At 35.1% G+C, this 20,485-nt stretch overlaps 3 protein-coding genes across 3 annotated transcripts; 1 reads left to right on the plus strand and 2 right to left on the minus strand.

The window, feature by feature from the left end:
* Window positions 1-5,673: 5,673 nt before the first annotated feature.
* Window positions 5,674-6,315, minus strand: LOC144561055 (pistil-specific extensin-like protein). Its single transcript, XM_078310265.1, has 2 exons — window positions 6,144-6,315; window positions 5,674-6,022 (listed from the first exon to the last, which is right to left on the minus strand). The coding sequence occupies exons 1-2, from the start codon at window positions 6,301-6,303 to the stop codon at window positions 5,724-5,726; spliced, it is 459 nt and encodes a 152-aa protein (XP_078166391.1). The 5' UTR covers window positions 6,304-6,315; the 3' UTR covers window positions 5,674-5,723.
* Window positions 6,316-7,211: 896 nt separating this feature from the next.
* On the plus strand, window positions 7,212-9,263 carry LOC144561008 (large ribosomal subunit protein eL6x-like). The gene is made up of 4 exons (XM_078310227.1): window positions 7,212-7,569; window positions 7,843-7,949; window positions 8,428-8,609; window positions 8,918-9,263. The coding sequence occupies exons 1-4, from the start codon at window positions 7,316-7,318 to the stop codon at window positions 9,071-9,073; spliced, it is 699 nt and encodes a 232-aa protein (XP_078166353.1). The 5' UTR covers window positions 7,212-7,315; the 3' UTR covers window positions 9,074-9,263.
* Window positions 9,264-16,319: 7,056 nt separating this feature from the next.
* Window positions 16,320-16,853, minus strand: LOC144560300 (uncharacterized). The gene has a single exon (XM_078309462.1). It carries the CDS (start codon window positions 16,851-16,853, stop codon window positions 16,320-16,322), a length of 534 nt encoding a protein of 177 aa, XP_078165588.1.
* Window positions 16,854-20,485: the final 3,632 nt, after the last annotated feature.

Here is a 20,485-nt window from a genome sequence, read left to right on the forward strand (position 1 = left end):
ATGGCAGGGAGGGAAGGAGAAGAGGAAAGGAAGGAACGCTTTGTACGAGGCAGCCGCGGGGTTTAATGGGAGGTTTTATGGAGAACAAACTTATTCGCGTCCCCAAAACAATTTCAGATATGCCCTCACAAAAACTTTTGCAAAGTTAGAGTACTTTATTCCAGTCGTATAAAAAAAATATATAAATATCGATATAGCAATTACAATTATAATTGTAGAAATGTTAAAAATTTAACAAATTGTATATATCAAACTTTGTAAGTAATGATTTCAAAAATATGATGTTAGCAATTGTAAGATTAAAGCCTCGCCTTCCTCAATCCAGTTCAATATATCACGCTCCTTACTATATTTAATATAGTTAAAAAAATTAATGTAGAAAAAAAAAGATATATTTTTAATTGGATTATATATGTTAAGGTATATGAAGAAGAGGGGGCATTATTATTTCAGTAGATACACAGTTATGAAATAGCTATTATTGTTAAAATGGCTTCTGTTGCTTCATTTGCAAGAGTATCTAAGATAACATTGATATTTATTCTCCCATCATCATATATAAAAAAAACACAAATCTCTAAATTAAAAAGTACGTCTACAAGGACATTAAAAGATCATCTAAGATTTCAATGCTACATATCAATCCAGTTAATATGGAAGTTTGGTACAAATAATTGGCTCCATCAAATTCTATTTTTATATAGCCCTATATAGGGCACCATGGCATTACCGCATTGGGGTCATGATTATTTTTCTCACAATATATAGAAGTGGATCCATTGATTAAAGAAACTATTTTTTTTTTATTTTGAATAAATCTCTTTCCTAATAATTATTATTTCTTCTCTACGTTTAGTTCCCTAATACATCTTACTATTATTTAAGGGTACGTTCCAATGAAACAAGGAATAGATCAAGAATAGAGCTAATCACAAGTTTGAGAATAGTAGTTAATTCAACTTTTGATTGAATTAGTATAATAGTGAGCTAACACATATAAGACAAACAAAGAATAGTGGATTAGTGTCATTTTTGCTCCACAAACATCGAATAGCTCAAAAAGAATAGTGTTATTCTTGGGTTAGTGTTATTCTTGCTCCATCCAAAAGTAAACAATCGATTACTATGAGGTGTTAAATAAGGCATATTACGGCAAATCAAACAACCACAATATTCTAGCCCAAAATTTTTATTTATATCATATTCTAAAAAAAAAATACATAATTTTAAGAGATTTCGAAAAACATTCATACCGTCAAGTCAATCTGCGACCTCAAAAACAGAACCGCCAAATGCAACATCGGACCCAACAAAACAATTAAAAACCTCAAATTTTGAGCAGATTCTGTTGATTTTAATAATTTTCAAACTAGAAAGAGTAATTAATAATTTAAATATGTTAGAAAGAAAATTAAATTAAATAGATAAAATATCTTATAAACTTCAAAACATTTTTCAGGAAGGATTTTTTCCGATTGTAAAAAAATTAAATTATTTTTTGATGTGTTACTAAAACAATAAAAATACTTTGTATCTGAATTATTGATCTCAATTTAAAAGTCACTTCTAATAAATATAGAAATTATTCCATTTCTAAAAGCTATTAAACAATTAATATAAAGGGATCAACTAACTATCCCCTAGTCAATTTCCCCCATTTATCCCTCAGTCAATAACTATTTGTGGGGATCATTAACTAACTGCACTTCATTAATTACTTGGGGACCATCTAATATTTGATAGATTTTATAACTGATGCGTGCAAATATGGATACCTACGATATATCAAGTATTAATATGCGCGCAAGTGTTAATATATAATATATCAAGTATTCATACCTACGATACTAAGTAGTTCGAAAAAAAAACTGGACATCACACACACATCTTTTACACGTTTTTAGAGTTGGTTTTTTTTTTCTCCGTTCAATCTCATCAATATTTCTGACGATCTGTGAGGAAATTTGCAAATCTAAAACCATAGACATCTTCTACATAATTTTTTCTTTCAAATGAGATCCATGATGACATATTTTCGAGCTGTCCTTCGTGAAAGTATTCATACCTCATCGTAAAAGTATTTATACCTAGTAATGCAAGTATTTATACATCGTCGTGAATACCTTGTCGTGTAAGTATTCATTTTAGATAAAATGCTTGATACATAAACTATTAAAATTTGCATGACAAAGTATGAATACTTGCATGACGATGTATAAATACTTGCACTACTTAATATTAATATTTTTCAAACGTCATCTTGTATCATATATAAAAAAAATTGATAAAATATGTTAGGTACAAACACTTCAGACATGAATTATATACACATGCATTACAAGATATGAATACTTGAACGACGATGTATGAATACTTGCTCGACAAGATATGAATACTTGCATGACAAGATATGAATACTTGCACGGTGGACAACCCGAAAGTACGTTATCATGGATCTCATTTGAAAGAGAAAATTACGTAGAAGACGTCCATGATTTTAGATTTGCAAATTTTCTCACATATCGTCAGAAATATTGAAGAGATTGAACGGAAAAAAAAATCAAACTCTAAAAATGTGTAAAATATGTGTGTGCAATGTGTCCAGATTTTTTTTCGAAGTACTTAATATCTTAGGTATGAATACTTGATGTATTATATATTAACACTTGCGTGCATAGATATTCAGATTTGCACGCGTCAGTTATAAAATCTATCAAATATTAGGTGGTCCCCTAAGTAATTAATGAAGTGCAGTTAGTTAATGGTCCCCACAAGTAGTCATTGACTGGGGGATGAATGGGGGAAATAGATTGGGGGATAAAAATCTTTATTCTAATATAAAATGTATCAGATTTGAGGTTTAATATGTGTTGTCTGGATCCGCTATATTATTTGGCGACCCTTGTTTTTCGGACTGTAGATTGGTTTGGCAGCCTGAATAGTTTTGAAAATCCTTCAAAATGAGAGTGTTTTGATTTTTTTTTAATATGGTATAAATCAAAATTTCGGTATTCTAGCATGCGATATAAAAGCTATATTCTTTTTGTTTAATAAGTCTTCATTAACTTTTATCCTAATTATTAGCTTCTCACTCTATATAGGTGCTTAATGCATGCATCATACTGTCAATTTTGAATTTTATTCGTCGCATATAATTTCCATTTTATTATCATTTTTCAAATTACCTTTTGTAATTTTATAGTCTTTGAAGAATGAATTAATTAGAAGGATTTGATACATTGATTTGTTTACAATAAATTTGTCAGATACCGACCATGGCGAATTTGGGATAGCTGTAGCCAATCGTGTCGAAATCGATGAAAGAGAAGAAAAGACCGAAATTTAGAAAGAAAAGAAAAAGAAAAAAAATTCTCTCTGATGAGTGGGACCAGATCAACCAGAGTTAACGGAAGGAAACACACGGACCCCTTTGGTTCATTTACACACTGAAACACTGACGAGTCGGACCCCGGCTGACGGCGTTCCCTATTCTGTTACAGAGGAGGCGCCATGTATATGGACCAACTGCTGCAGCTGGAGCCGAGTGAGTATCCTCTACGGAGTTTTTCCGTGCGGTGCTGTGTGGCGCTTTTAATCTGTTCCGTTCATTTCGAATCGGACGGACCAGATCAGATCTTGTCCGAATTTTAAGAAAACTCAAAATTTGGTGAACCCTTAATCCAGTCCGTCCAATCCGAAACCAACAGACAAAATTAAAAGCACCGCACAGCACCACACGAAAAAACTCCACAGAGGACAGCGTTTCAGCTGGAGCCCCCCCGGTCGGAAACGAATTCGGATCCAGTAGAGTACCGCACAAGGAATCTTTTAGAATGATTCCCTAATTGGTGGATCCAGACCGTTCTTTTAACTTGGCACAAATCTCAAAGCTCAAAAATATTGCCTCCTATTGCGACCCAAATCTCAAACCGGTTGAGATTTAATCTCAAACCGTAAAGTGAGGGTGATCCTCTACAATACTACAGAGGATACGGATTCGTCGGAAACGGAGGAAAGGCAATAGAAATACTTCTGCATTTTCTTTGGTTAATTGCTGTGTGTGTTTTTTTTTTTTTTTTTTTTTTTTTTTTTTTTTTTTTTTTTGGTTAACTGCTAAAATTAGAATGATGTACCGGATGCTTATAAATTGCTGAATTCATGTATCAAGAGCTTATGATGATTGAGAGAGTGAGGCTACGGTACTATGCATAGGTATATTGATCTGTACTTGAAATTAATATTTTCATTTTCAAAGTTCAAAGAGTTGATAAGAACCATTCAATATAATCTCCATGTGAAAATGTACCTACTGACTAAATTTTATAATTTTTCTAATAATTTTTATACTATTTTAGATTAAAAAAAAATAGTATTTTTTAATGATCTACAATCTTTAGATTGAATGATTAATTTCCAACTTATCTAAAAAAAATATGCGCTATGCATATGCATAGTACGGTAGTTTCACTCATGATTGAAATATCAATTTGATTGTTCAGAGACTAAGTCGATGTCTGTTGTATCTGTAAGCTGCCTACGGGCGTTGAAATGCAAAAAAAAACAAAAAAAACAAAACAAAAAGAAACCAAATATCAATTTGATTGTTCTTGTTATCCCTTTATTCTTTCTCGTTACCTCAGTTTCCATCGATTTTATCCAATTGACCAAAATTATTCGAGTTTTCCATCCAAGATCGTAACATAAATGAAAATTCTGCTATTGGGCAATCATTTCTCTGTGACATGGCAGAGGAGCACAGAGACGGACCAGTAAATTAAGAGATCAAACCGTATTTACCAGTAAAATCAAGTATATAATAATTGGCTCTATTTTGTCTGTATATAGGACCAAGGTAATCAGTACCTATTTTCTCTATTTTATTATTTTTTTTGTTATAAATATTACTGGCATTTTATATTTACACTTGAAATACTAAATTATCTGCCGACGCCTTTGACAAATTAAGCTTGAAAGATAAATATTACTTAAATTAAGCGAGTAAAATTACAATCAAAGAACAGAAGGAAATGTCCAACCTGGCAAAAGTAAAGAGATAATTAATAATAGGCAAGGCAAATGCTTTCTTTATTTATAATTTAAAGACCCTGATAAAAAGCCAACTAGGTCAATGTCAAACCTTGGAAAATAGGCAATTATTTGTATTTTATAGGATCACCATGTGAAATGCAATATATACTACTTTTAATAATGAAGAAAAACAACAAAATTACTTAGTAATAACTATACGTGTGGTGCTGATAAATACTTATAAGAAAATTAGGTAAATCTACATTGACATGTAAATTAAGTTAGGTTATGTTAAAGTTGGATGTTTGTCATGTTGATCAAGTGACCATATTTTAATTAGTTCACAATTACATGCGTATATATTACATTTGCAAAGAGATGTAGCACATATCTTCTGAATTTTTTTCATAAGATAGGTACATAAAGGAAGCAGTAATAAGTAACAACAAATGTTATAGTTTAGATATCAAGGCTTATACAGTTAGCACACATCGATCCATACACTTCACAATTAATAAAAAAAATACAAGTTGGTCAACAAGCTTTAGCCTTGTGACATTCAAAACATTTTCCACCATAACGAATTAAACACAGGTAATTAATTTAAGCAATATATGACATTTAGCAAACTTGCAATCAGCCCCTCAAAAAAAATAAAAAAAATAAAAATCAAACGACAACTGCACGCATAAAACTCAGACATGACATGAAGCTGAGCTGGACGGGCCGATTAGCATAAGACCGGCACTATATTGTGACCCAACACCCGGTACTTCTTGTTCATATATGAGTTTAGAACCCTTCCCGGCAAATGTGAGCTGAGATGGCACAATGCACTGTGACAATGGGGAGGAGAGCACGTACACCGAGCAGTAATAACCTACGTATTTCTTTATCACCTTTGCTGAAACCTGAAAATAGCCTGAATAATCTGTTGTTGCATTGACGAGAGTGCGGTAGTTACCACCGTCGCATTTAAGTGAAGCAACAATACCTGTGTAACAGAAAAAAAAAAAAAAAAAAAATGGAAGAGAACTATTATTTACTTAATTTGTACATTTAAATGAGTTGTCATTGTATTTTCTTTTTCTTTTCCTTTTCTTTGTTAAACAAACCTGACAAGGGAGAGGCATCTACTCGAGCGGCATAGCCGGCGAGATTGCATCTACAGTATATCACTCCTTCAACACTTATATCACTCAGCTCGAAACTCGAACCAGGAACTGCTCCTGCAAGAGCTATAGCAATGCACAAAAATAACAAGTGCTTCTTCATCTCTCTCTCTCTCTTTCTATAATGGAATGAAAGTGAGCTGGTGCTTTAGGGTTATGAAGTGAACTGCATTTATAATGAAGTAAAATTTCCTGTATAACCCTGAAAGTTCTAAATTTTGTTTTGGCAAGTTGATAGATCCCTATATATGCAGATAGGAATATTTAAATTTGAAAAGAGTACCCATGAAAGCTCTCAAATAATTAATTCAATCTATGCAATATAGGAAGCAAGCTTAAGCCAAAGTCTCCAGTATAATAAATTGCAGGGTTATATTAGAAAATGTGGGCGGTTTGACCAGAGAAGTCACTGGTTTACATCGGCAGGTGTTATTTCAAGGCTTCCTGCAGGGTGTGTATATTATAAAATATATACAACAGGCTTACTTCCAGATATTACAATTCAATTCGAACTGGTACTGGTAAAAAAAAATTCAAAAATAAAGCTCAAAGTCAAAATTGCACGCACACCACCATGCAGTAAATACTCCAACGCGCGCTTTAAACGGCGCAAAATTTGTTCAATACCCAAAATGAGTACCATTTTACATGATATGGTTTTGTGTCCATAACAATAATAGTTTAATTCCAAATTTAATAATTATTACAAAAAAATAATGGTATACGTGTATGCATAACAATAAGTTATGAGATGCCCAAAACTCCAAACCATGGCCACTAAACAAACACCTCTGTTGGAAAGATTAGGCCCACTTTAACCAGAATTGGGCCGTGAAATTATTACAAAACATGGCCCAATAAATTCCTCCAATCTATAAACAGACCTCATGGCTGTATAAGCCCAACTATCAGTCTCCAAAAATATATAAACTAATCGGGCCTTAATCCGTCAGAACGAATCTTAAAGCTATCCAAATGGCCATACAAGTACACAACCCATTTATATAGACCCCGTTCTCTATTTCTCCTCCTCTTGCCGCCAGCTTCCTACTTCTCTAGGGTTTCTCTTTCTCTCCTCCCTCCGCCGCCACCTCAAAACCCTAAACCAAGTATCAATGGCGCCGACGAAGGTCAGGACCACACCTCGCAACCCGGATCTGGTACCGGGCATCAAGAAGTACTCGAAATCGAAGATGTACCACAGGCGCGGTCTGTGGGCAATCAAGGCGAAGAACGGTGGGAAGTTCCCCACTCACGACGCCAAACCAGCAGCGGAACCCGTGCCGGAGAAGGCGCCGAAGTTCTACCCGGCTGACGATGTGAAGAAAACCCGCTCGAAGCCTAAGAAGAACAACCCCACCAAGCTCAGGTTCGATTTTCGTTTTTTTTTTTGCTAGTTTTAGTGGTGGTTGTTGTTTGTCTGTGAGTGGTTAGAGGAGAGAAGGGGTAGTATATGAAGTGGCTTGATGGTTTTAGAGCAAATGTGCATATTATTGAGGAGATTGATGTATAGATGCTTCGTTGGAGGGTTTTTCTTTGTTTTTTTGTTGTCTATTTATTTCCTCCTATCAAATTAGACCGATATAAGCTGCTACTCATATTAGATATTAATATTGGCGTGTTCTGTTTGAATTGGAAACAGGTCTACCATCACACCTGGAACTGTGTTGATCCTTCTAGCTGGAAGGTTTATGGGGAAGAGAGTTGTGTTTCTTAAGCAGCTCCCCTCTGGCTTGCTTCTTGTCACTGGTATATACCATTCATCCATTCATTCATTCATTTCATTTCATTTATTTTGATTATAGGTGTTAGATCCAGTAATATTATGTATTACAAAAAGTTCTTGAGATAGATGCCAACTGAGTTTTAGTTGCATCTAAATGAGTCATGATTGTGCAATTCTAATTTATATTAGGATGTTTGTGTATGTAAGTTGTATTAATCTAAAGATGAAAACATCCAGAGGTAATTAATTTGAGTATTTCCAACCAAATAGGTACTTGTGCAATTGTATTCATTTTTTATTAGTATTAACTAAGCGTAAGGTAGTTACAAATAGTACGTGGTTGCATTTTTCTATTATTTCGGGCAACGCCTTTTACATCTTGAGATTTCAAAACCTTGTTGTTCCTGAAACGAAATGTCGAGAGCTTTTTATTTGAGGAATATGTGTTGTTGGGTAAGTGTTGTATTATACTTTTTTACTATTCTTTTCTTCTTATAACAGGACCATTTAAGGTGAATGGTGTACCACTGAAGAGGGTGAACCAGGCTTATGTAATTGGCACACAAACCAAGGTTGATATTTCCTCTGTCGATGTCTCCAAGTTTGAGGACAAGTACTTCATGAAGGAGCACAAGAAGAAGGCCAAGAAGACCGAGGGAGAATTCTTCAAGTCTGATGAGGAGGTTTGTCTTTTTATCCTTTTCTGATATTCCTATTACAACATCATCCACCAATATTTGGGATGCCTCATTATTATGTCCTGCCCTTGCATTATATGCCCTGTATTATAAATGTCTCTTTTCTCCATTTATTAATGTAGAATGAAATTGTGTTGAGTCATTAGGTTTATTTTTTGTAATGATTTACACTAGATGTTTTGTTGTTTTCCATTAGATTAGGCATCGAAATAAAAGCAGGATGCATTTCATTATGCTGTATTTACCTGAAATAATTTGAACTTGTTTTCCTTTTTTGGGGTTCTTCGGTATAGGAAAAGAGTGCTGTTCCCCAGCACAAGAAAGATGACCAGAAGGCAGTTGACACCGCATTGATCAAGGCAATTGAGGCGGTACCAGACTTGAAAGCATACCTCTCAGCTCGGTTCAGTCTCAGGGATGGGATGAAACCCCACCAACTTGTGTTTTAGATAATATTATTAGCACTGTTATATCCCGGGATAGTGTGTTTTCTCTATGGATGTCGGTCTGAGGTTTTGTTGGACAAAATGTTGTTTCATTTTCAATTTTGTTTTTGAAGCAAAACATGTTTCTTTGACTAGATTTGCTCTGTTATTAGTCTCGAGAATTATATTAATCACCTGAGTTTTGCGATTTCTATATTTTGTTTGTTTTCAATAATTCAAATTTTCAGAATCTTTTATTTGAGTCATCTGTTGGAGTTTTGTAGACAGTAAAAACCCTTTACCCAGCAGTGATTTCTGAATTTAAAAGAAGGCCTTTAAGAGAGAACCTAATTTGATAATATAATACATTCACTATACAAATGTTCAAATTACAATTACCAATGGTAAATTATGCTAGTACTTAATTTGATAAGGTAGCATCTTTATGTTACCTTTTTGTACATTGTAGATTGAATAAACCAAAATTAAAAATCATTTTGGTGTGTTTGGATGGAGCAATAGTAGCACTAACTTGAGAATATAACTATTCTTTTGAGTTATTCAATGTTTGGATGAAGCAAGAATAACACTAATTCACTATTTTGTATTTGTCTTGTATAATTAGATTAGTTATTATTCTTAAAGCTTAAGATTACCTCTATTCCTGCTCTATTCTTTGTTTCATCCTTAAAAAAATGAGTAATTGCATTTCCACGAAACTGAATAAAAATTTGACTTGGGCAACTTATCAAACACCTTGAAAGCATTCATTATCAATAAGTTATCATATATATTTACAAAGGCAAACTCATCATTCAGATGAGATTCTCCCTCGGTCTTCTTGGCCTTCTTCTTGTGCTCGTAATTCACATATATCATTCAGATGAGATTCTCCAACGAGCCACAAGAACTAGCTAGGACCAACACTACTTCAACATGACTAGCTTCTTGTAGTGTTTTGCTTGGATGCGGTGAGCTAGAACAACAAAGTTTCTCACAAATTCATAAGCTATGGTTAATTTTGAATTTCATGAGAGAGAGAAGGGAAAGAATTTGAAAGAATGTTATATGTGAAGTGAAAAGTGGAGGATCCATCTCAGTACAAACCAATGTTATCAGAACCGGACCGGGCATCGACCCGGCAAAGCTTCGGGTCAATGGTTCAGTGGTCGAACCGGTGGGTCAACCGGTTCAACCGTTGATTTTTTAAAACAATTATAACTTAATATTAGTGTCAACTGAACATCTCTGAAGCGAAAGTTGCAGCTCGTAGGAAATCTAATCAGTGTACTTTGATTCATATATAATTTTCCAAGAATGATACTGGCAAATCCTCAAAAAATTATGAAATTGACTCATTAAACATTGATTGTTATTACTGTGTACTTAATTTATATTTAGATGAGGTATTCTAAACAATTTTGCCGACCATAAAAATTCTACTTTGATTTGAGCATTTCATCAAACACCTTAAATGCATTGATTTATTCAATAAAATCAACTAAAAGTATTAACCTTTCAAGTGTTCTATCAATTTAATCATTGATTACATGAGACTAATTAGAGTATTTGATCTCAACAGTTTCTATTGTAATTTTGTTTCAAAATAAACCTTGAGAATGAGTAATGGTTTTGTGCATAGGAGAGGAGATCAGAAAATCGAGAAAAGAAAAAAAAAATCAAACCAATTTTCTTATATAATCCAGCAGTATTGTTTTAATCAATTCTATCCGGCTTAGGAATCTTCGCCCTTGCTTTTCTACTTATTTTGTTTATCTTGTGTCAAATACGGAGCCACAGCTTCATACATGGGTGAAGCTCATAGTACCTCCTATCTTTGGATTCTAGATTTCTGAAACCATTATTTTTGTTGAGTTTATTATTTCGCACATTTCTCCTCTCTCCCTTCAGTCATCTTGCCTTGTCTTCACTCATCAACAGAGACAAATCGAAACGAAGGAGGTTGCGAATGGTGCGAAAGAGTTGGGAAGAATCTGTTTTGAACCGGGGTTTTTCGGATGGTTTGTTTCATCGTTTTTTAATAAAACCAGTCGGTTTAACCTGTTTCGGCCGGTTTATTTACACAGACGATTCTACATAAGAACCGAACCGGACAAGAGACCGGTTCCGGTTTTTTCCGGTCGAACCGACCGGTCCGGTCCGGTTCTGATAACACTGGTACAAACATATCAAGAACCGGGATTTTTTAACTAAACAATTCGTCGTTTTTTAAAAAAAAAAAAATTGGTCTATTCACTCAGTTTTAGCTTGTTTTAGTACATATACGGTCTATATAATGAACCAACTGGATTGCCCTCCTATTCTAGTGTATTCCGGTTGAACCAACCAGCCTGTCAAATCATTTTAATGCGACTTAATGAAGGACAAACTTAAGATGAATATGTAATACTGTTAAATGTCCTTTTGGTCCCAGTTGGACAAATTGCAAATTGACTCCATGTTAATTCCTTTCTTCTTCTTTTTTTTGAAAAACCGGACAGTGGCTGCCAGGTGTTATATTGCCAACCAAATAAAAAATGTACATCCTTCCTAGTGCTTGTCAGTATCTCCATCTAACAAAGAAATCACTATGCCTAAACAAAATTACTGTAGCACTTTAGGGGAATATAAAACAAACCAAAGAAAAAGGGAGCACAACAACCAAATTCCTAAATCTAATCAGTAATATGAGGCAGTAATGCTTTGCTACACTTCTCCCATAATGTCGTTTCATGGATTATCCACATCGCCACCACGTCAACCGGAGGTAGCTTGTTTTCGAAAATTTTGAGATTGCGCTGCTTCCAGTTCCAGATGAACCAGCAAGTGGCTGCAAAGAAAATCTGCCACCCCAATCGCACTCTATTGCCTCTGAGGAGTCCCTAGGCCGATGGCTTCCGCTTGGCAATTTTCTGCTTGTGTGAATGACAGATACTATGGCAATTTTCTTGTGTGTTGTTAATATATTTTAATGACCGATACTATGGCAATTTCTGCTTATTAGAAATTTCTGCTTGTGAATGACCGATACTATGGCAATTTTCTTGTGTGTTGTTAATATATTTTATTTAGTGGCATTAATGACCGATATTACTATACTTCAACCATAACAAGAGAGGGGTGCAAACGGATCGGATACGGATCGGATAGTGGTAAAACCATATCCGTGTCTATTTTTATTTTCCAAATACGGATATCTGCTTTTTATAATAGTAAATAACATATTTTTTTAATAATATATATTAAACTATATAGTATATAGCTATTTTTTGAATACGGATAATTAAAATTTAAAATCATATCCGTATCTGCACGGATATTTGAATACCGGATATCCGTATTAAATTTTTGGATACGGGTTTGATACAATCAAATAATATCCGATCTATTTGCACCTCTATAACAAGAAGTGCATCCGCTATTAAGTGTTCGGGTTGGCAAAAAAAATTGTAGCTTGTGGCTCGTTGGAGATCGGTTCAGATAAAGCTCGTAATTTGTTCGTTCATATTGGCTCGACTTGCTTCTCAGCTCGTGCAAAAATATACTGAAGTTAATTATTTTCCGACTCTTTCATTATTTGTCTCTGTGTTTATCATGAGAAATGAAATTTGTTGATTTTATTTTTCCAGTTAATAGTCTATGAGTGACTATGACCCGATTTTTTAAAAAATATTCAAATAAAAAAATATTTTATTAAAAATAACCACGTTACCGATTTTTTTAAAAATACCCAAAAAAATAATTATTTTATTAAAAATAATCAGGTTTTGGACGAAATTTTAAAAATATCCAGGCCGCAGATTTTTTCTGCGGTCCGGAATTTTTATTCCGGGCCCCAGAAAAAATTTGCGCCCCGAAATTTTTTTTTTTTTTTTTTTAGAATTTTTTATTCCGAGCGCAGATTTTTTCTGCGCTCCGGATTTTTTTTTTTTTTTTTTTAGAGTTTGGAGGAAAAAAAATCCATTATGTATATGTATATGTATATGTATATGTATATATATGTATATGTATATGTATATGTATGTATGTATATGTATATGTATGTATATGTATGTATATGTATGTGTATGTGTATGTGTATGTGTATGTGTATGTGTATGTGTATGTGTATGTGTATATGTATATGTATGTATATGTATGTATATGTCTATGTATATGTATGTATATGTATCTGTATGTATATGTATATAATATATGTATAACTCATTTTTCTAACTTTTTTCTTAGAAAGTTGTTGGATATAATAACAATTTAATTAGAAATAGATACGTTGACGCATCAAAAGTTTGTTGGTATATGTCATGGTATTATGAAATATATCTCTATGTAAAAATATTTTATGAAAATTGAACATGCGTCTTTCTGTAAAGAGACATGATTCATCGCCATATATGTTAGGCATGTAGTTCTTATGATATAATAACTTCATTAAAAAAAAGCTTGTTAGTTCTTATTAAAATAGATTATTTTTAAGAGTTTTGAGATTTTACTATTCTAATAAAATAGTCAATTATATTTAAATCTATTTTTTGAAAGTCATTTAAACTAGAATTTTTATTAGTCAACAATCAATTATACATAGTCAACTGTTCTAATAAAACAGTCATTTAAACTAGAATTTTCATTAGTCAACAGTCAATTATACATAGTCAACCGTTCTAATAGCCAACTGGTTATACTATTATATTTGAATCTATATTTTGAAAGTGTTCGGATCCGAATACTGCATTTAATAGTTAATATTTTGGGTCCAGTAATTCGGTTCCAAATAGATAACTCATAACTTGTTTGTAAATTATTGTGTCTGATCCAGATGCGGAATTAGCGTATTTTACCCAATAGTATCATGTCTAATTTTTTTTTAACGTAGGATGGCGGCTAGGGGACGGGAAGGGGCGGATCCAGGATTTCTGTCAGGATAGGGCACTAATCGGGTATGCTAACTGATTTCTTCTCGCAAGAGATAGAAATGGAAGATCGCTGGATGAGCGCTTCTTCAGAACTGAGTAGATGCTTTAATCAATCCAATCCAATTTTAAATCACCTTAGGCTAAACAAAATAGGGGTTAATTTCTAAGCAGTTTTTATTTTGGCAGTTTAATCTCTTTTCTGTTGCAGTAAAATAATGGCAAACAGAAAACTGGTATACTGTTGCCCAATTACCTTTTTTTTCTCAATGATCTTTTTTTTTCGTTTGCTCTCTGGCTCCAGAGACGCAAGGGTCTTTTTCTTTTCTTTTTGGTTTTGCTCACCTCTCCTAGCAGCCAATGAGAATTAAGTGACTTTTTTTTATTTTGTTTCAAGTGAGTCAATCAAAGCCTCAAAGCAACGGAGCAGTATTTTATTTATTGGGTCCGCAAATCAATCAAAGATTCAAAGTGGTATTTTATTTAATCGAAATAAGGCAGCGGAGCAGTTAGATCGAAGCCTGTTATTTATCTTTTAATTCAATCAAGCAGAGCGGGCCTTGTTATAATTTTATCTGGGCTAGGGTTAGGCACTGTATCTGAGCCAGGGTTAGGCACAAGAGTAAAAACATACTAAGCCTAAAAAAAAATTCAAATCCAGGGGTAGGCAAGTGCCTACCCCTGGGCCTATGTGGATTCGCCAGTGGGGACGGGGATGGCCTATGAGACCACAACCACCCGACCCTGATCTTGAGCCAATTCCTGAGAACAGCACCGAACATTTCAGTCCTCTATTATGGATGACTCACGCAGAGCACCGAGTCTCACTGGCATCTGTTGAGGTACTTGATTACTTTTTTAAGTTTAAATTTTGTCGAGTTGTCGTATTTTTAGTTTTTTTATGTTGTTTACTTTTTTCAACGCAGAGTGAGGAGATTGTAGAGGCCAGGAGTCGGCATCCTGGTATACAGTACTACCCATTGATGGACCAGTATCTGCAAAATTTGGGATTGCACCATTTGGTCGATATTATGGAGACGGAGACTAAGGCCATTAATGGGTCCCTCATTGCAGGACTAGTGGAGCGATGGCGCCCCGAGACTCAGACGTTCTACTTACCGTTCGGAGAGATGACAGTGACTCTCCAGGACATGAGTGTCCTATAGGGTCTGCCCATCCAGGGCGAGCCCGTTGGTGGCATATCTGACCCCCCTGAGGAGGATGACGACATGATTAATGACAGACTCGCAGAGCTGTTGGGAGCGAGAGGAGATATATGAGATAATAGTGAGAAGTCCAGGTACGCTCTGAAGAAGACGAAGCTGCGAGCTCTATTTGCAGGAGGTCTGGATCGGCATGCCACGAAGCTCGAGATTCAGAGGTACTCATAAAAACTATTCGTGTTACATTTATTTTGTACTATAATTCATGTTGAATAATGAGTTGCTTTCTAATTTCAATATTACAAATACACACGGGGCTTCCTGATGGACCTATTTGTCCCTGATTCGAGCGGTGATACCGTCCCGATGATGTATCTAGAGCTGGTGCAGGACCTTGAGCCGGATAGAAAGTACAACTGGGGTGGGACTGTCCTGGCACATCTTTACTTCAACTTGTACCGGAGTTGTCAGGTCAGTATGTTCTTCTTGTCTTATTTTAAATATTTTAACTTCTCTCTGATGGCTAATATTCTTCAAATTACAGAGGAAAAATAAGGTTATGTACGGGCCGGTAATTCTACTACAGCACTAGGCATGGTCACGGCTACCGGTGGGGGTACCTGTGCCGAATGAATCGCCAGAATAGGGAGTTCCCACGAATCAAGACTGTCATGCATTTGGCAAGAAATGGTACGGAAATCACGAGTACAGGAACCAGCCTCACGGAAAGCCAGTAGGTATCAAGCTGGTCTGAGGTTAGATTCAGAGCCTGGGTGACACGCAGGTGACCTGGACTCCGTATCAGGAGCTATACAATGAGGGGAGGCTGCCGCAGACTGTAGCGGATGATTCGGCGGTGTGGCTATACAGGGGTCCACTGGTGTGCTTCTGGATAGTGGAGCTATACATCAATACTGGTGTCCACTGATATAAATTAGACAATATTAGACATACCATGGCGAAATCTTCGAACATCTCTTTCAGCCTTCTTGGCTTCTTCTTCCTGGCTCCTAGTTTGAACCTAGTTTCGTACTATGCGTCCTTCCCACACGCCTGGATCAGGTTATCAGCAACGTGTTGGATACAATACCTGTGCACAACATTATTACTATCACATCCGTAGTCAGGAATGCAGCTTTGATCCCCTTGTGTTGGTCTGATATAACACATACGAATCTATTAACACCAATCACATTAATCCTAAGCCAATGTAAGAAAAAACTCCCAATTATCTTCATTCTCCTTATGCACAATTGCAAATGCTAGAGGTAGCAATTGGTTCTCGGCATCATAGCCGCAAGCCATCAAAAGCCTTCCCTCATACCTCCCAGAAAGGAAGGTTGCATCTATACTGATCACCGACCTCAGGTAATCAAATGCGGTGATGCATGCTCCGTAAGCCCATGCCACGGCCACGAATTCCACAACACCTTGCTTGACCAGTCCTGTATTTTTATCGAAGCTCGGGTTGGTCGGAAAGTGCCCCGAGCCAGAATTCTTGTCACATGTCCGGATAAGCAATAGTTTCATAAAGTTGTACGACTCTTCCCAACTCCCAAATTGTCGGGCTACTGCAAGCTCGCGACCTCTCCAAAGTTTGTTGTACTTCGGGGTTATACTACCAAACCTAACCCTTACACAGTTTGCTACACTCCAGATGCTCATAGTGGGGTCTTCCTTAATGCTAGTCCCGATGATATCTACGATGATTGATGCCGTCAGTAAGGGGAACATGTATCATCTAAGAATGTTAAAGCTACCACAGGTACTCAGTTTCTTATAGACCAATTTCCTTACTCCTTGCTGACTGATTTGAATTTAGTCAAACTTTATGATATTAGTGGTTTTAAATTAGGGCATAATTTAGATGAGAGTATTCAAATAGTTAGAACTTTGAGAGCTTTATCAAAGCCATGTTTTACTTCAGTTATCTCTGATTATGTGTCTTCTGGACATATCCCCAGTACTGCTGTACTACAAGCTCTTCCTACAGATGATAATGTAGATAATGACACTTTATTATAGTCTAATCAGATAGGGGATTTAGCCAATATTAATGGTTAAAATCCTTAATTGGAATGCAAGGGGTTTGGGCCTTTCTATTAAGAGGCGTTATTTGAATGATTTAATTAAAGATAATAAAGTAGACATTGTGTGTATTCAGGAAACTAAAAATGAGGTTTCTTCTGATCGTATGATCAGGTCTCTGAGTTCCTTTGTTACTGAATGGTTAATTAAGCCCTCTGAAGGTGCCTCTAGTGGCATTATATTAGGATATAATTATTCTTTATTTTTAATTGTTGCTACTTACATTAGAGTTTTCTCTATCTCTATTCATTTTCATAATAAATTAGATAATTTTGAGTGGTGTTTGACAATAGTGTATGGCCCACTAACAGCCCCAGCTAGACGATCATTTCTTTTGGAGTTAGCTGATATTGGAAATTTAGGAATTGATGCTTGGTTAATAATAGGGGATTTCAACATGATTCGACGTAGATCTAACAGGTCTGGTCCATCTTATAATCATGTTATCAGTAGTCATTTTAATAATTTCATTAGAGATCATGATTTACTTGAATTTTCCTTGTCTGATAGGAAGTACACTTGGGCCAGGTCTTTGAACTCCACCTCTCAAGCTCTATTAGATAGAGCTTTCTGTTCTATTGCTTGGAATACTCATTTTAATTTGGCGAAATTAAGTTCCTTACCTAGAGCTTATTCTGATCATACTCCCTTAATATTAGACACTCAATCTGTTCAGTTGCAACCCTCTAAAACAATAAGGTTTGATAAAACTTGGCTTGCAATTGAAGGCTTTTATGATTTAGTTATTAAATGGTGGTTAGAATGTCCCCTAACTGATGACATAGGTCTTAGTTGGAAGTTTAAAGTGCAAGTTTTAAGACAAAAGTTGAGGGGATGGAATTCCAATATTAGAGGCGAGAAAAAAAGAGTCAAATTTGATTTATTACAGCAAATTGGATATTTTGAACAACAACTAGAAGAGGACTCCCTTACAGACTTTGATAGGTCCTCTTGGAGATCTTGTCAGCAAGAATTACATAAGTTATATCTAGAGGAAGAATTGTATTGGCAGCAAAGTGTTAGTGTAATAATCTAGAAGTTAATAATACGATAATTGATTATATATAAAGCTTTGTTCATGAATTGGATGATTAATATCATTTTGTTGCCTTGAGTATTATTGTATTTATGAATCATTTCGAGTTCATGACTGGAATTGTGAAACTTCATAATATAGATGATATATACTCTAAAAAAGTCACTGACCAAGGTAATTAGCAGGAACACTAATTACCACGATAAGGTTAGTATGTGGATTAAATGATGGTCAAGTTTTACAGACCATAGACAAGGAGTTGTCATTTTAATCACATAGATATATGTTCTAGGAACATGATATCTGACAGACCCCGAATGAAACATTATACGGAATTGTATTCGTGTTATTAATGTTTTCATTCAGTGTTAAGTTCTAAAGTATGAGGAATTCATCTTTCCTACTAAGAAATGTATATGTGTGATTGTTATCAAACGTTGTCGGTAAAATGCAGTTATAACGGTAGCTCCTCGGTATACATGGCTTAGCTGAGGTAGTGATGGTTTACCAAAAGTACTATTGTCCCTCGTATCTCTATACGAGCTATAGCATCACTGGGCCCCTTGATAGAGTAAGATTATCAGCGCGCGGTATGATTACAAGAGTAATCATATTTGATGATCTGCTCAAGATCAAGAAAAGATTAAGTTTACAAGCATGACACACACCTACCTTGAAACTAATCTGATAGCTATGTGACAAAAGAACTAACACAAGTAAATTGTTTACTGGATCGTGATATTGTACTGTACAACATCATCTGTGTAATTGGATGGTCATGATGCGTTTTGCCAGATGCCTCTCATGATTATAGAAGTTAAAACAGTTTTAATTCTATTTACCAACATAACACAGATCCTATCAGGTCACACCATATAAGAGTTAATCAGATAATATTATTGTGATTGATTATAAATTGGTTATGATCAATAGTAAGATGGTTATAATTAATTATACTGGTTATAATTAATATATAAATGTCATACGGATGACAAAGCAAAAACACTGGTTAATTTATAAACGTGCCGGACACGTTGTATAAAAGTTACCGAAACAACAACCGCAAAAAATATAATTGTTCAGAATAATTATATGGATGTTAATTGAATTTGAGCCAAGGGCATTTTGGTCTTTTCACATGTCATCCTTATCCACATGACACGTCATCGATCTTATCCACATGACATGTCATCATCCTTATCCATTCAATGGCATATCTTGTAAATAGGCATATGTTGAGGGGTATTTCGGTCTTTTGCGAACCTCCTCAAAAGCCTATAAATAGAGGGGTACATGTAAAGAGAAAAACCACTAATTCACTCGTATCGTTTCGTGTCGAAACGAATCGGTATTTTCTCTCTTTCTCGGTTTCTCTCCCAAATAGTGTTTCGGTTGAGAAAAGAAAGTTATACGTAGTTGACGTATAATCTTGCGAGTTGTTGTGAAGTATATTTACGAGATTGATGAATAGTGTTTTCCCGAATTTTGCGGTATGTCAGTTTTGCTTATTTGTGAAACTGAGTAACCGAAAATTCGTGTTTACGGGTTTTCGTCTTTTTCTTCATGAATAGTGTTTTTGCAGAATTCCGCGGTTTATAGTATTTCTGGCAAAAGAAATAAACCGCTCTCTGGTTAGTCCTGGTGGATAACCTACAGAGGCATCATACGTTTGGTGCTCCGAGGAGAATCATTCCCGTGATGAAGCTCTACTCGCTCGGTCTGCATTCCAACTGTGATTTGGAAACAAGGTATAAATATGTTATATTAATCTATTTAATTGGTAAGTAGATTAAAGTTTTAGAAATCAATCATGGAGTAGATCTGTAAAAGGATTAAATTGGGTTTTGATGCCAAAGGAATACTGAAGGTGGACCGCCTTGGAAAGTTTCCTGACATACCACGTTTAATCTTGAGCTTAAGTTGGCCGTAGAAATTTTTGTTCTACGGTCATTCCGCAGCTTAAGCCTAAACGGGTTTTGGTTACCCCGAAACCCAACACAAAGGTCCAAACTAAAATGGCTTTTAGAAGGAGATCTTAATACTAAATTTTTCCATATAGTTGCTTCTACTAGGAAAAAAAAGAACACAAATTACTAGCTTAGAAATAGATGGTGTTGTATGTACTGACCAGTCAGTAATCCAGAAGTACATTACTGAATTTTATAAGGGTCTTATGGGATCCTCTACCACTAGACTTTTGCATCTTAAACCAAATCTATGGCATGCTTTGGACAATTTGAAT

The sequence above is a fragment of the Carex rostrata genome, chromosome 10, assembly GCF_964058835.1.
Source record: "Carex rostrata chromosome 10, lpCarRost1.2, whole genome shotgun sequence".
In the NCBI taxonomy this organism is placed as follows: Eukaryota; Viridiplantae; Streptophyta; class Magnoliopsida; order Poales; family Cyperaceae; genus Carex; species Carex rostrata.

Excerpts from the sequence above, each read along its gene's own strand:
- LOC144561055 (XM_078310265.1), bottom strand. The coding sequence starts at position 6,303 with ATGAAGAAGCACTTGTTATTTTTGTGCATTGCTATAGCTCTTGCAGGA. Across the intron at positions 6,023-6,143 it reads AGATGCCTCTCCCTTGTCAG|GTATTGTTGCTTCACTTAAA; the intron begins GTTTGTTTAACA and ends TCTGTTACACAG.
- LOC144561008 (XM_078310227.1), top strand. The coding sequence starts at position 7,316 with ATGGCGCCGACGAAGGTCAGGACCACACCTCGCAACCCGGATCTGGTA. Across the intron at positions 7,570-7,842 it reads AACAACCCCACCAAGCTCAG|GTCTACCATCACACCTGGAA; the intron begins GTTCGATTTTCG and ends AATTGGAAACAG. Across the intron at positions 8,610-8,917 it reads TCTTCAAGTCTGATGAGGAG|GAAAAGAGTGCTGTTCCCCA; the intron begins GTTTGTCTTTTT and ends TCTTCGGTATAG.
- LOC144560300 (XM_078309462.1), bottom strand. The coding sequence starts at position 16,853 with ATGTTCCCCTTACTGACGGCATCAATCATCGTAGATATCATCGGGACT.